Here is a 15,025-nt window from a genome sequence, read left to right on the forward strand (position 1 = left end):
ACCAAAGAATTTGGCGCCTTGAGGGACACTGTTGATTAACCGTGTCAAACACTTTCAAGTAGTCTAAAAATATTCTGAGAGGACTGTGATTACTGTTCAAAGCAGGCTGGATGTTATCAGTTTCTGCGCAGTAAATCTGTGAAACAAGAAGAGTCATTTTGAATCTGCTCTGGCGACTAACTGGACCGAAACGTGTGGCAGGAACCTTCATAAAGATACTATATGATTGTTTGCGTATTGTCTGTTTGTTTGATGGTTTTGTCCGTGCAGGCATTTGTTTGTGTGTTTGGTAAGCAGAGGAGGGATGGCATTGTATGTCCTCTATATTTGTGCACTTGTAGCTGCATCCGCCTTTGCACTTCTGTGTTCTAGGTGGTGAGTGTATACAGGAATTGGGCCAGTTTTAGGGGCTTGTTAGCGTGTGTGAGCGGTGTGTATGTGAGTGACTATCTCTCCCCGCCTGTACTAGCATTCGCTGAGCGTAGATCGAAGAGTTTCAGCCGTTCCTGGAGTGACCCCACCCCTGTCAAGACTGACTCTCCCAATGAGCCCAAAGACAGTGAGTTCACACAGACTCAGGCACGTGCATGTACATACACACAGATACACAAACATGCACGCACGCACACAGATTTTGCTACTGCATTAATTAGATAAGCTGGTGCTAATGAAGACAGACAAAAATGGGGCTTCAAATTGAGGCTTTAAGAAGCCTCCGGTTCGGCTGGAGGATGTTGTTTGAGTGTAGCAGGGGCTTCACAAATGCCAAGTCTGCAAAGCTCTGTAGTCTGTACTTGCAGCTAATTAATCAACTGTCAGATTAGCTTGTTAACCTCTGTGTTTCCCACAGAATTAGACTTGTTTTGAGGTGGTTGTTGACTACAGTTGTTCATTATCTGACTGAAAAAGCTGAGGGAGCTTGTGAGAAGTAGCTGCTCACTAATTTAAATATCTGTTAAGAGAACTGCAGGAGTGACACATATCAGGTCACTAGGAGTAGGAGTCCTGCTTTGCATCCCTGTGTGGAAAAAGTAAAGAGGAAGTGTAGTGTGAAGTGTCATGTAAGCCCATCTTGCTTACTTACTAATGCACCTTCTACATAGCAGGGAAGTACTGCGACACTGACTTTAGACCAGGGCTGTGTCTGAAATCACACACTGCGCACTATGAAGTGCACTTCAAGGGATACGTGCCATTTCGTAGTTCTGTCCAAATGCCAAAAATTATTATACCCTATATTGCAGACTCATTGTATCCCACATTGCATTGTGGGATACAGTGAGTTACATTCATGCATAGCCGTGTAAAGGAAAATGACGAAAGGTGGCATTTTCATGGAAATCAAGAGGCTGTTTCAAAAAGAGTGAAGTGTTTTTTAAAGAGTAACATTAATTTTTCCTTATAATGAAGACTGACAAAAGACCACAGACTGTATGCAGTATGTTTTGGAAAAAAATGGTTTCATTATCTTATTAACAATTCTGTGTTTTATTGTGATTACTTTTGATTATTTTAGGAAAATACACTCAGCATATTATCAGTAAACACTTAAACATGATGTTGTTATACAAACCCACAGCCAGCATTTAGCCACACCTTTTTTATTATACAGTTGTAATGATATAATTGTAATTTGATCCTGGCAAGCAGAGTCCGAGTAGAATATGCCTTTGGGTTAGCTTTAAAGTCCACTCCAGACAACTCTCTAAGTAGGGAGCAATGAATGAGTGTGTGGACCTGGACAGAGCTCAGCTTTTGTTTATCTTTTGCACCGTCACTTAAAAGCAAAATGGCAGAAATAACAATACACTAACCTGACCTGCTCCTGACTACACCTCAATATAAGATCAACATGATAATTGAAACCAACATGGGCCCAAGATCATTTGCTCTTTAAACAAGATGGGTTCTGAGTGTGTACAAGTGCATTGGGACAGTAGTGATGATGCTTGTGCTGTGCTGCCATGTTTTGCTGAGAGAATCCATTTGGTCATATTGTTATATAGCCCACTGTCATCTGGAAGAAAGGGGTAACCGCAGATATTAGCACTTCCATGGTGGATTATTGGTTGCATGGGTTTTGACGCAAGAGTAAATTTAAATCTGTTTTTTTTTTTTACTCTACGTGTTTTCACTGTGGTATCCTAGCATGATACTTACACCGATACAAGAGTTTTTATCTACTAAAACAGCTGCAGTGAGAGTTGTTGGGGCATGCTTTGAACATCTATTACTCCCCTGACCCTTCATGCCCTTGCATATTGACTGGCAGGTTGATTAGCTCCTATTTGCTTTCTGCTTGCATGGTACTTTTTTGTTATTAATTAATTTCCTCAGACAGGTGGCTCATATGGAGTTGAAAGCCACTCAGCAGTGTTTCCCAGCCATAAAGAAGGACTGGTAATCAGCACTTTGATAAATGAGGCGCCAGTGTCGAGTACAGCTGGCATAAGGCCAAATCATCTGCAGCCTCAGACGGAGGTCAACCAAGAAACTGCTTTAACTAAGTACAGGATCCTAAAAGAACAAGTACTGACAGCTATTAAGGTCCGATATAAAGCTGGCTGAGTGCATCTTTTAGGAACTCGTAAATTATTAGTGTTGTCCTATTTGGAAGATGTTCAACTTCTATCCTATTACATACTGTATCTTCAGGAAACATAGCAACTTTTCTTGACAATGTTTATTTCAGGGTTGTTTTATTAGTTATTCAGTTGAAGTATTTTTCCCTGCTTTTATTTTGTATTCTTTATATCTTCATTCTTATCTTCCTCAGCAGATTTCAAATAAGGACAATTCTCATAAAAGGAGTATTTTTTTAATCTCACAGCAAAGCTAAACTCAAATGTTTTTGAATACTGACTAAAAGAAAAAGGCTTCTATAATTTAGAACATGATTTAGTACCCAACATTTATGAACTCTTTGTACTTCTGTTCAGTTTGTTTATGTTGCATGATAGTGCAACCAGAACTTGTACATCAGTGGCAGCCATCTTTGTTGGTTGCAAAAATAGCAACAGCACTTATTTTTGGAGTCAAATTTAATTTGCTCCATAGATAAATTGTTGTTATTGGCCTGACCGGGGTAATATTGGCTATATAAATGTGTTTCAATGGGAGGGGGACCCAAGGCATTTGCCAAACTTAATAAAACATGAGCTAGCGCATTTGTCTGGTTTCCAGGCTACTTTAATTGGCCAACTGGCAGGCAGCCTTCTATAACTCATGATTTTATCAGTACTTTTAATTGGAAAAATTTTAGTTGATAAAAAGTTAAAGCCACTTTCCATCAAGTGTATATCATTGCATTGGCAGCCTGTATATAATCCCAAATCCCAGGTAGGACTCATGATATGACAGTACGTTGTAGTATTCTATGTTGACATATTATCACGTCTCATAGTTTAGCTCCTGATTTTGGCAGATCAAGAATACACACAGACATTCACGCATAAAACAATCAATCACACGTCCAAACTGACTGTCTCTGCTGTGACTCTGACCCTGTCCATCTGTCTCCCTATGACCGTGGGTCTTTCTCCAACTGTGTGATGCTCTCTCTTTCTGTGAGTATGTCAAACTGAGAGTGTGCGTCTCAGTCTGAGTGCGTTGGCTGGTGCAAATGTTAACGCAAGAATGTGTGAGAAGTGTGTCCAAGTGTTTCTAAAAGGCTTTGAATACATGTATCAACACACACTGTTTGCATGGACTGTGTGTCTACGTCGCCGTCTCTGTGGTTTTATGTTTTTCCTCCACCTCCATCTTCAGTGTTTGTTTGTTTGTTTCACAGTGTGATGAAAGATAAATGAAGTGTCGATAACAATGTAATGATGTGGTTCATGCCTCATTCTTTCTCATTTCTGATGGAAAGCTGTTATTCTGTGGAAGGATGGCATTACTCCTTAATATTCCTTTTTATCCCCCCCTATTGTCATCCTCTACCACTTTTTCCTCTGCAATAGACTAGACTTCGACTGATACTGGAGGCTGATACAAATATAGCCAATACTGGTACAAATGCTAATAACTTGATAAGCCCTTGGTGCAGGGGTAGTCCAGGGGGTGGCAAGGAGTGCCACACTCCAAAATCCTAAACTATGATTGGCTATTTGCCTTGTCAGAGGCGGGACTTGTGTTAAAATCAACTATTTGGGATATGTAAACAGGTTTGCTGTAGTTCTTTGTATTTCAACATTGCAATTTGTTTTTGTTAGCGCCATTAATTGTGACTTTGGAAGAAAATCTTTATAAGTCCTTAAAGATTTAGCATAGAGGATTTGTGTTTCCACTCTGTTGTGTTTCTTTTTTCAAGTGAAAATAATAAATTCACAGGAGCAGTGTGACACTTATAGTTGCGACAGTAGATAGGGAAGACAGAAAGGCTAAGTGGTATGAGCTTGTGCATGTGTGCACGTACATGCTGGCCACCCCTGCTTATGGCATTACCCTTGTCAATAAAGTCTGGACACGCCCCTGCTTATGTGCCATGTATAATAAAGAAACTGCATACACTTAATCTGGAACAATAAAATTTTTGTCTCAAGCTCACATTGTCAGTGTCATTGGTTAATGACATGTTAATTGAATCATCAGCAAACAAATCATGAAAAGCTATGTTAACACATTGGGTGTGCATGTATCCTTATACAAATAAATAAACCAACAAATTACAAAAAAGTTTGTGACAAGAATAGTTTGAGATATGTATTTGATCAGCACAGCTGACATGACACAAAGCTGACTTTAAATGCTAACCTGCAAGAGATTAAGCATCTAGGGCAGTGTCTCAGTTCCTGTTCACACCTGGCAAAAACATACATCCCTAATGCGTATCAAGCGACCGCTTGTGATCGAATCGCACTTCTTCACTCAATATGCAAATAAACACATAGCCTCATTCACCTTCATTGGCCTTTAAATAACATCAGAAGATTGAGACGAGTGGTCTGTGAGTCAGACTCACAGATCAGAGAGAAAACTGCACTCCTGTGGACGAGCAAGAGCGAGGTAGCAGTTTCATATGGACACAAGTTAAGACGTGATCCAAAAACGTCCTTTGATCAACAAACCTGATGTTCATCCACACTTGTGTGTCAGTGAGTGTCTGAGTGTCTGAGCTCTACTGCAGACGGATCAGTGTGACAAACAGGCGGATCCATGCTGTAGCTGCTGGACTCATCTCTGAAGTGTCTGTATCCACACTGGGCTGAACTAACCCAACAATGAAAAACTGGTTTTGGGGCATATTTGCCACCTACGTGCAGGCATCCAGCCCTAAGACCTTGTCTGCAGATGGAGCTGTAAAATAAAATGCTTCCATCTCTTATTATCTATATGAGTCACCATACAGGTGTACTCGCAAAGCCTGCTTTAATGCAGAATAATACAAAAGTCAAAGATTTTCACAAGACATGAGGAGAAGTATCAAATCTGAAAAATGACAAGAGTTCGTCATTCACTCAACATGATTGTTGAACTGTAAGCAGCCTTTCAATTTGACCTTTCACAAAGTAACATAAACCCTACTACACCTATAATGTGACAAATGTACAAATATATCCCAAACAACCTCCAAATCTGGCCTGATGGTTTGGATTTCAATACACCCCTAATCAATCATGGGTGTGTTTACATCTGGCTGTCCACTTATGTTCAGATCACTCAAGACGCATTAAATAAAAGGTATAAAATAACTCACAGTACAACCCATAGACTATATTTAAAAAACGGATGTATTCCCAGTGACGTCACCCATGTGTTTCCAAGAGGGGTTATAAAGCCGAACTATGGTGGCTGCCATATTGGAAGTGCCAACTCAACCTAACTTTGACCAAGTGAGAGGCAAATAGGTGCAGTTAAACCCAACCTCTTGACCCCCATAGTGTGCACAAATACAGATATGGGCTACTCAGACCATAACAATTTGCACCAAGCTGCAAACATGTTTATTTCTGCCATAAAGATGGGCATAGTAACATGCGTGTTAATGGTGATTCACTGGCTTTTGGAGCCAGTCTCAAGTGGGGACTCAAGGAACTGCAGTTTTTAGCTCTTCCACGTTTTCTTTATATTTTACATTGGAAGTTGCTGCTTGGTTCAACCACTAGAGGTCTTGCCAGGCTGTGACAGAAAAACTGTACAATACTTTCAGCAAATATATTGTGAGGATTCTACTTCAAACAAGCTACTACATTTTCCTTGCATTATTTTCAGTACGAGTCTGTTCCCATTGGTTCTTTAGTCACTGTTTGAATGTAATTTTACTGTGGACACTGTCTTTTCAGCAGTAACAAACCCAGGTTGAATAAACGATGTTAACCATCGCTTTGTTACTTTCAAGTTTGATTTATGTGACTGAGAATTGTTAAGATACCAGAAATTAAAAAACCATGACACTAAGTTGTTTTCTCTCCTTATGTGAAAGTAATAATTTCATTGTTGAATCTTTTAACTAATGAGTTTGTCACCTCTTTAATGAGTCCTCCCTCCGGCTATTTAATAATTGGACAGCTGTGCTTTACCACTGATAGGGAGCCCCTGGTAATTTCAGTAATGATGAATATCTTAATGATTTACTTGTTTCTTGATTATATTACCACATTTTGTAAAATTGTCATACTGCTGTGAAAGCAGTGATAGCTGTCTAACATAACAATATGGTGTAGTGTTTGAGCATATGTATTAGCATTTATACTTTATGTCTGGTGCCATAATCCAAGACCCAGTAGAGGGTTTTAGGCAATTACAAGCTGGGATAAGAATGAGTGCCTCTGACTCATTGTGTTACTTTTTTATGCGAGTATTGGAGTGATGTTATAAATCGTGACAGAAAACCCAATATCATCTCATCTCAGTATTATTCCGATGGTCATTGTATTATATAGTAATCTAAAAACAGTGCATATTAATGATACACGGATTATAAGTCAAAGGATATTGACTTGATGGTTCATAACTCTTTCATTTCTTTGAAAAGTAGCCCCGTCATTGTTCTCCAAGTCAGAAATCCTGCCTTTATATCATTATCTGTCATCTTCTGCTTCAGCCAGCTGTCCTATCTTTTCCTGTTCCATCTATCATTTTCTTACGTCACCTCCATTATTAACGACTCCATCCTTTCTCTCTCTTTCACCATCACCTCACCTCTCCCCACTATCCGGACACAAATCCGTCTTTCACTCTCAGATTTTCTCTTTCAGCGTCGCCTTTCTTGGCTCCCATCCAACACTTCTGCCCATTATCTCAGTCCTTTCCCTTACCAGTGTGATACATTTCCTTCTAGGTGGAGAATTGCAGGCCTCGTGTGGTACCCTGGATGAGGGAGGCGTTGATGACAATGTCGACTGGGAAGAGGAGAGGGAGATGGAGCGGCTGGCCTGTGAAGGAGATGACTTTGTGCCTCCAAAAATTATGGTAAGGGATCATCAAATAGCCCTTATCATATTATATATACAACTGATGTCCTGATTTCAATACATTTACAATTCTTTATCATGACACTTTCCCAATGTAGCAGGTCTAACTTATATTCAATGCTTTAGTATTCATGAAGATCCACCTACACCATGAGCAAGCACTTACAGACTAAGGGCAAGGTAAAATGTTTATTCATCAGGCCGAACAAAATTCTAAAAGTTGAACATCAGCCCTCACAGTTTTAGTTGAGAGAGAGAGAGGGCATAAGGGTTATAGTATTTCTAATAATAGCAGTACTTAGAGTCAGAGGGGCCTAATATGGCTTGTTAGATCTTAAGAAATTAACATGGTGAAATGCATTAATGCAACGTGAATGCATAGAGAGAGAAAAGAGTGTAGCTTGGGGTGTCAAGTCCCTTTCCAGTCTAAGCCTATAGCTCTATAACTAGGACTGTTCAAAGGCATACCCAAGCCAGCCCTCACTATAGGCTTTACAAAAAAGGGAAGTTATCAGTCTTGTCTTAAAAGTATGGAGTGTGTCCCAAACTGGTAAAAGGTTTCAAAAAGTATGAGCCTGATAATTGAAGGCTCTGCCTCCCATACTATTATTGAAAACCTTATGTACCAGAAGCAGGCCTGTACTATGCAATGTTATGGAAAGATAATAGCGCACTATGAGCTATTTTAGACATGGCACTGCTTTACCACTGAGAGCTTTGTTAGTGTAAGTTTATGTTCTGCGTTTCCTCACTGGATTATTGATGTGGTGTTTTTCCCTGTAATGTGTTGGTGTGTGTTTTTTTCTGATTAGTCTTGGGTATTCAAGCTTAGTGAATTGAAGTTGTTTCAGCTCTGCAGTGCAGTTTAACATTTTAACTCTACACAAAAGAACAGCATTTACAAATTAAAAAATGTGCCCGCTTTGAGGGTTGTTCTGCCCATTTTGTTTTCCATATATGGTTTGTAGACAGAGAGGGAAAATGTTTCTTAACAGGAGAGGAAGTAATTTACTGACTTTAGAGATGCTAAAAGTCCCAAAGAGGTAATATCTTTTTTTTTGGAGGCAATGCAATGGCTTCCTTAGTTAGCCCCTTGCTATCTGGAGAGCTCATTCCTAGTCAAGTATGTAAGATGTACTTTCCTTTTCTTTATTTAGCGTTTTTGTGGGCTTTTTATCCATTACTAGATACAATAGCCAAAGAGAGACAGGATATATGGAGAGTAGAGAGTGGCAAGGACATGCAGCAAATAGTTGTGTCTGGGGCCTAGCCTCTGTATATGAGGTGCACTTAAACCACTACAGGCTTCAATATCATTAGCACACTGTGCTTTGGAAATGAGACCTTGAGACGGAGCAGGTAGTGGGGACAAATGATGCACAATTCTTGGTGCAAAAGTGGCCATGATCCTTTCCCCCTTTATGTGTTTAAAGTATTTTTAAAGATGTGGACCCTGGACATAAATGTTAGGGGAACAATCTGGATTGATTTTCTTCTATCCCTTGTAATCAAAACACAAAGGCATAACGAAGACTGCTTTAGGATCTGGTTAATTTAAGCTTTTCACACAAGTAAAACACCTAAGTTACAATAAGCTTAATCTAAAATAAGATTAGTATGCAGGTGCAGTATCTTAAAAGTAACTAAGGTTTTCACTATCAAACAACTGTGACTGTATTAAAGGGCTCATTCCCTCCAGGAGTATGAGTTCTCTTTTTCTATAATGTCTCTGAAACTCAAGCATTCTCTTCCTCTTTTTCTCCAACATTGCTTCATTTTCTCCCGTCTTTGCCTCTTTCAGTTCCTAACATCTAAATAAAATACCCTTTATCTCCCTGCTCTGTTTCTCCTTCACCTTTAGCTGATCTCTTCTAAGGTGCCCAAGGCGGAGTACGTTCCCACAATAATCCGCAGGGATGACCCATCCATCATCCCCATCCTTTATGTGAGTTGAATATACTAATATTGGCATGTGTGCCAGCAGATACATAACATAGACATACCAAGTATGCAAATGATTCAGGAAAGAAGTGCCAAAATGCAATGTAAACTTGAGTATCTTACAGTGTTAAATAACTGTTTTCTTTGAATATGAATTTTTCCTAGGACCATGAACATGCAACTTTTGATGATATTTTGGGTGAGTAAACAGTCCCCTTTTACCTTTTTGAAAAGACTTGCACTAAGGTGGAACATATAAACCACTCCAAAGTTATTAAAATCATAAATATTTAAATTTGATTTTAATAAAAGTAAAATTAGACATTTTTTTTATTTTAAATTAACATTTGAAGTAATTTTAAGGCAAGAAGTAAGTGTAACATTAAAGTCAAATTATTTGTCTCAGGAATGTATATATGCAATTATTATGAGTTATGTATTAGGACTACAACTACCAAGTATTTTGATAGTCAACTAGGTATTGGTTATTGAAATGATTATTCAACTAATCCCATATTCAATCAGCAATCAGCTTTTTAATTGAACATAATCATTTTAGACTCTGAACATGCCATTAACAATCTTAAATCAGGTTAGACAAATGATTTAGTTATGATGTTAACATGGTCAGAGTTTGCTCCATTGCTTCATGGTAGGAGTGAAAAACAAAAAGCGAGAGAAAAAGATTATAAAAGATTCTAAAGTGAGGGACTGAAAATGTAAAACTCACACAGTGGGACTCTGGTTTTGGGCCTTTAAGATGAATGTCACCATGCTTCCTCTGCAAACGCTGACCTGCTGCAAAGAAAAGCAAGTTGCAGTTTACAGATCTTGCAGGCATCTCTTTTATTTGCAGCTTTAAGTCTAATGCTTTAGAAATGTAAAACGTTTACAGCGTGATGTCGCCGCCATGTTGGTATGATTTGTTTGGCCTACCTGTCGTTTTGAATGTGCTACAATCAGCAGAGATAGTATGAACGCAAGATGTCTCACTCCTGTATTATTTTCTGCTATGTGAAATGTACCTGTTGTTTACCGGCCACTGTCAGCAAAGATGGTAAAGGTGCAAGACTTCTCACTCTCATGCAATTTCTTTTTAAAGGTGACATATCATGCAAAACCGACCTTTTAATGGTTCTCTACCTGAAATATGTTTCCCTGGCATGTCTACAAACCCCCCGAGAATGAAACAAAATCCATTCTGCCCCTGTTCTGATTTCTCCACCTTTCTATAAATGTTTGTGAAACGAGCCGTTTCAGACTTCCATGTTTTTCATACGTCACAACAATATCCGGTCTGTCACGGAGTCAGAGCTCAGAGCTTGTTCAGCCCATAGACTGTATAAAATACAACTCAACCCCTCCTCCGTTTTTCATTCCCTGCACACATGTGCTAACAAGGAGCTTAGGAGGGAGGCATGCTAGTTGTATGCCGTCTTAATAAACACAAAGGTCGGTTTTACTCCCCACGTCTGCAGATTTGAAGATCTAGTGGATGATTTTTATTTATCATGGAAAAGTGCTAGCACTAGTTAGCATAGCTACATAGCTACATGTCGTAGCTGTAGCTGTAGCTGTGTACCAAGACACACGTCGACATACTGACAAATAAAACAACAAGAAACACTAAATCTGTGACCAGTCGTTCAGAAAGGTCCTGCTGCCTTTCTGGCAAAGGTCGGTTTTACTCCCCACGTCTGCAGATTTGAAGATCTAGTGGATGATTTTTATTTATCATGGATAACTGCTAGCGCTAGTTAGCATAGCCACATAGCTACATGTTCGTAGCTGTGTACCAAGACACACGTCGACATACTGATAAATAAAACAACAAGAAACACTAAATTTGTGACCAATGGTTCAGAAAGGTCCTGCTTCAGGCGCCTCTCCGTCAGGATCAGATTCTGGATCAGATTCAGAGGGTTGAAGTAACGCGATCTGTGAGCAGCCGTGTATATTCAGCCAACATGTAAACATTAGATCAACGTGCTGGACAGCCGAGGCCACATCCACTTCCTGAGGGGGCGTGGTCAGAGGGGAAACAGAGTGTTCTGAGCAGGGCTGAAGAAGAGGGCTTTTCAGGCAGACCAAAATCTGATTTCAAAGTGTTTTTTTGAGCATAAACTTTAAAGACATGTTTTAGGGACCTCTTAGACCAATATATATTGATGAAAAAAGCGTGATATGTCACCTTTAAAGTTATATTTTTTGGGGCATTTTTGCCTTTATGGATAGGACAGCTGAGGAGAGACAAGAAAGGTGGGGAGCAGAGATATGGGGAGGACATGCAGTCAATGGTCGAGGATGGAATCGAACCTACGACCTCTGCCATGAGGACTATAGCCTCTGTATGTGGGGCGCTTAGACCGTTAGACCACCAGCGCCCTTCACTCTCATACAATTTAACTCCGGAAAACAGTCTTGTGTCCGCCCACTGAGCAAAATTTGCAATGACTCATCGACCTTTTTATTTATCAACAACCATTTTGTCATTGATTTTTGTCGACTGCGTCAATAAATCATATCCTATCATAGCCTACATAAATAGACAGACGTGTATGCTTACCGTTTCTTACTTAAGATTATATCTAAAAGTTCTCCTCCAGTTCCTGACATGATAAGTCAGTCACCTTTAGTCTTGATCCTGAGGTGCAGCAGTTTGCCTGTGGAGAAAATCTGTGTGACACTACTGAAGGTAGAGGGCAGAAAAATATCTCCAGGCTAAACCCTTCCTGCAGGGTAATCTCTTGAAGATAATGCTCATCTGGCTTATTTGGAACCTGTTAAATCCCTGCAAAATGACTTTAATCCTGCTTTTTGAATTGGTGCACATACTGCCACATACTGAACAATGATAATAATCATCTTTAACAGAAGCATGAACAAAAAGTGCCCTTTAGAGTTTTCTAGGATAATAATGAACTCTGCTTGAATAGAGCTCACACAGTTATTGGAAGTATGTTTCAGAGTAATTTGTATTGATTTCACATTGCAGTTTTTCATTGACCTGCTTTATTTGGCTGACATTTCCTGCAGCCTCATGTACACACTGTGCAACTGAATTTAAACACCACCTTCCATTAATGTCTCTGCTGTCTATTACTGTTCCTGTACTTGAACTCGCCCTCCAGAGACTCCCTTTGTGTTCCCTGTTCATATCATTCCCCGTCTCTGTACATTGTAATGCAGCTCTTCCCACAGTCCCTTCTCTTTCCAGTCTCGGTCCCTGTTGTTCACGTCTATCAACCTTTTTTCTCTCTCTCAGAGGAAATAGAGAAGAAGCTCACAGCTTACCGGAGAGGGAGCAAGTTCTGGAGGATGCTAATTTTTTGTCAGGTGAGGAAGAAGGAGTCAGCGACAAAAAAGTAATGCCTGTGAAATTGTAGGCTTTGCTTTGGATGTAAGAGATTAAGTGTTTATTTGTACACTACATGTGGATTTTCTAGCTAGACTGCTTTAAGTAGCTTCCTTTGGGATCTAATCTCTTAAGATCTTAATTAAGTGGAGGCAAATTAGCAGCTGTGATAGGGCTAATGCATTTGATTTCTGTGTGTTTCTCAGGGAGGCCCGGGTCACCTGTATTTACTGAAGAATAAAGTGGCAACCTTTGCTAAGGTGGAAAAGGAGGAGGACATGAGCCAGTAAGTTACAGCAGGACCAATAACATAATAACAAAAATAACAGTCCAAACTCAACTCAACTCAACTCAACTCTATTTATAAAGCACTTTAAAAACGACCACAGCCGGAACAGAGTGCTGGACATAAATAGAGAAACAACGCAGGCATAAAACAATTCAAACACAGGATAATAAAACAATAAAAACAATAGAAACAATAGAAACAAGTTACAACAACAAAAAATACAACAAAAAAAAAACAATCATAACACATTAAAACAGGAGCAGAGTCTCATGCAGGGTTGAAAGCCAAGGAATAAAAATGGGTTTTAAGGTGAGTTTTAAAACTGGACAGTGTGGAGGCTTGTCTAATGTGGAGGGGAAGCTCATTCCATAATTTAGGAACAGCAACAGAAAAAGCTCTATCTCCTCTGAGCTATCGTTTTGCCCTCGGTACCTCCAGGAGCAGCAGATCAGCTGACCTGAGGCACCGAGCAGGAGCGTAGGGGTGAAGGAGCTCAGAGAGGTAAGGCGGGGCCAGACCATATAAAGATTTAAAAACAAATAACAGAATCTTAAAATGGACTCTGAAGTGCTCAGGTAGCCAGTGGAGGGAGGCCAGGATTGGAGTAATGTGCTCCCTCTTACGAACTCCAGTTAAGAGGTGAGCAGCTGCATTTTGCACCAACTGGAGATGTGCGAGGGAGGACTGACTAACTCCAATATAAAGTGCGTTACAGTAATCCAGCTGAGAAGTAATAAAGGCATGGACTAATATCTCAAAGTGCTGCTGTGCAAGAAAAGGCTTCACCTTTGCCAGCTGCCTAAGCTGAACAAAGCTGGACTTCATTACAGAGCTAATTTGACGATCCAATTTAAAATCACTGTCCATCTTAAAACCCAAGTTTGAGACTGTTGGCCTCAAATAATCTGCCAAAGGGCCCAAGTCAACAGGAGGGGGTTCACATGGGCCACTGGGACCAAACACCATCACTTCTGTTTTCTTTTCATTGAAATTTAAAAAGTTTAAAGCCATCCAGCCTTTGATGTCCTTAAGACATGCCAGAAGTGGTGTGAGGGAGGAAGCATTACTCTTTTTTAGCTGCACATATATCTGACTGTCGTCAGCATAACAATGGAAGGAGATGCCATGCTTTCTCAGGATGGAGCCCAGGGGCAGTAAATACAAAGAGAAAAGCAGGGGGCCTAAAATCGACCCCTGTGGAACCCCATACAGCAGTGGGGCAGAGCTGGACTCCAAATTTCCAAGGCTTACACTTATACTCCTGTCAGCCAGATATGATGTGAACCACTCAAGTGCAATACCACAGATACCTACTAGGTGGCGTAGCTGGACCACTAGGGTACTGTGGCCCACAGTATTAAAGGCTGAATTACATAGTCACCAGAGTTATTTGCAAGGAGGATATCATTAAAACTCTTAATAAAGCTGACTCAGTGTTATGGAGAGTTTTAAAGCCAGATTGAAAGACCTCCAGGACCTCATGCTCATCCAGAAACAATTTTAACTGAGCATGAACAACTGTCTCCAGGATTTTTGAGATAAAAGGATGTTTGTACCACAAAGCTGCGTTTTATTTTGGGCATACACTAAGAACAAGCAGCCAATTATCACTTCCCTGCTTCCAGAATGGCCACGCCCCCATTTGGCTGACATAAAAGCTGTGAAGTTGCTTGCTGTGGATTTGAAATCATTTGGCTGCGGACCAACTGTTCATTTAAAAGCAGAAACTTCTGTGTTTATATCTGGAGAGAGCTGTAGTCTGCTTGTGTCACAAGATACTTCACACATTTGCAAACAAAATTAGTGAGATTTTCAGGTAGCATCTCATATACATAGACAATATTGTAATTGAGCACGACACTAAAGCCATTTACGAATAAGTAATTTTCAAAAGTAGCTTGAAAGAGCTGGAACTTATCTTGCTAGGGGAAAAGCAAGCAAATCCTCTCCTCAGAGCTCTCACATGCCATGTACATGTACATCAGCATCCAGATAATATCTGGTTTAGTTTTTCATTAAAATTAC

General features: G+C 39.9%; 1 protein-coding gene and 1 long non-coding RNA gene across 4 annotated transcripts in view; one reads left to right on the forward strand and one right to left on the reverse strand.

Annotated features, from left to right (window-relative positions):
* Window positions 1-10,311, reverse strand: part of LOC117830722 — a 42,003-nt gene extending 31,692 nt beyond the window's left edge. For 2 of the 3 annotated variants that reach the window (XR_004634827.1, XR_004634829.1), the window contains exon 1: window positions 10,087-10,282. This is a non-coding gene — a long non-coding RNA (uncharacterized LOC117830722). The other variant, XR_004634828.1, reaches the window with a different exon arrangement.
* The window catches only part of LOC117830721 (NMDA receptor synaptonuclear signaling and neuronal migration factor), a 60,410-nt gene that overhangs the window by 35,302 nt on the left and 10,083 nt on the right, over window positions 1-15,025 (forward strand). The window contains 6 exon segments of the mRNA XM_034708971.1: window positions 470-559; window positions 7,283-7,413; window positions 9,277-9,360; window positions 9,522-9,555; window positions 12,622-12,692; window positions 12,918-12,997. Coding sequence (XP_034564862.1) covers window positions 470-559; window positions 7,283-7,413; window positions 9,277-9,360; window positions 9,522-9,555; window positions 12,622-12,692; window positions 12,918-12,997 — 490 coding nt within the window.

This window comes from Notolabrus celidotus, chromosome 19, assembly GCF_009762535.1.
Source record: "Notolabrus celidotus isolate fNotCel1 chromosome 19, fNotCel1.pri, whole genome shotgun sequence".
Lineage (NCBI taxonomy): Eukaryota > Metazoa > Chordata > Actinopteri > Labriformes > Labridae > Notolabrus > Notolabrus celidotus.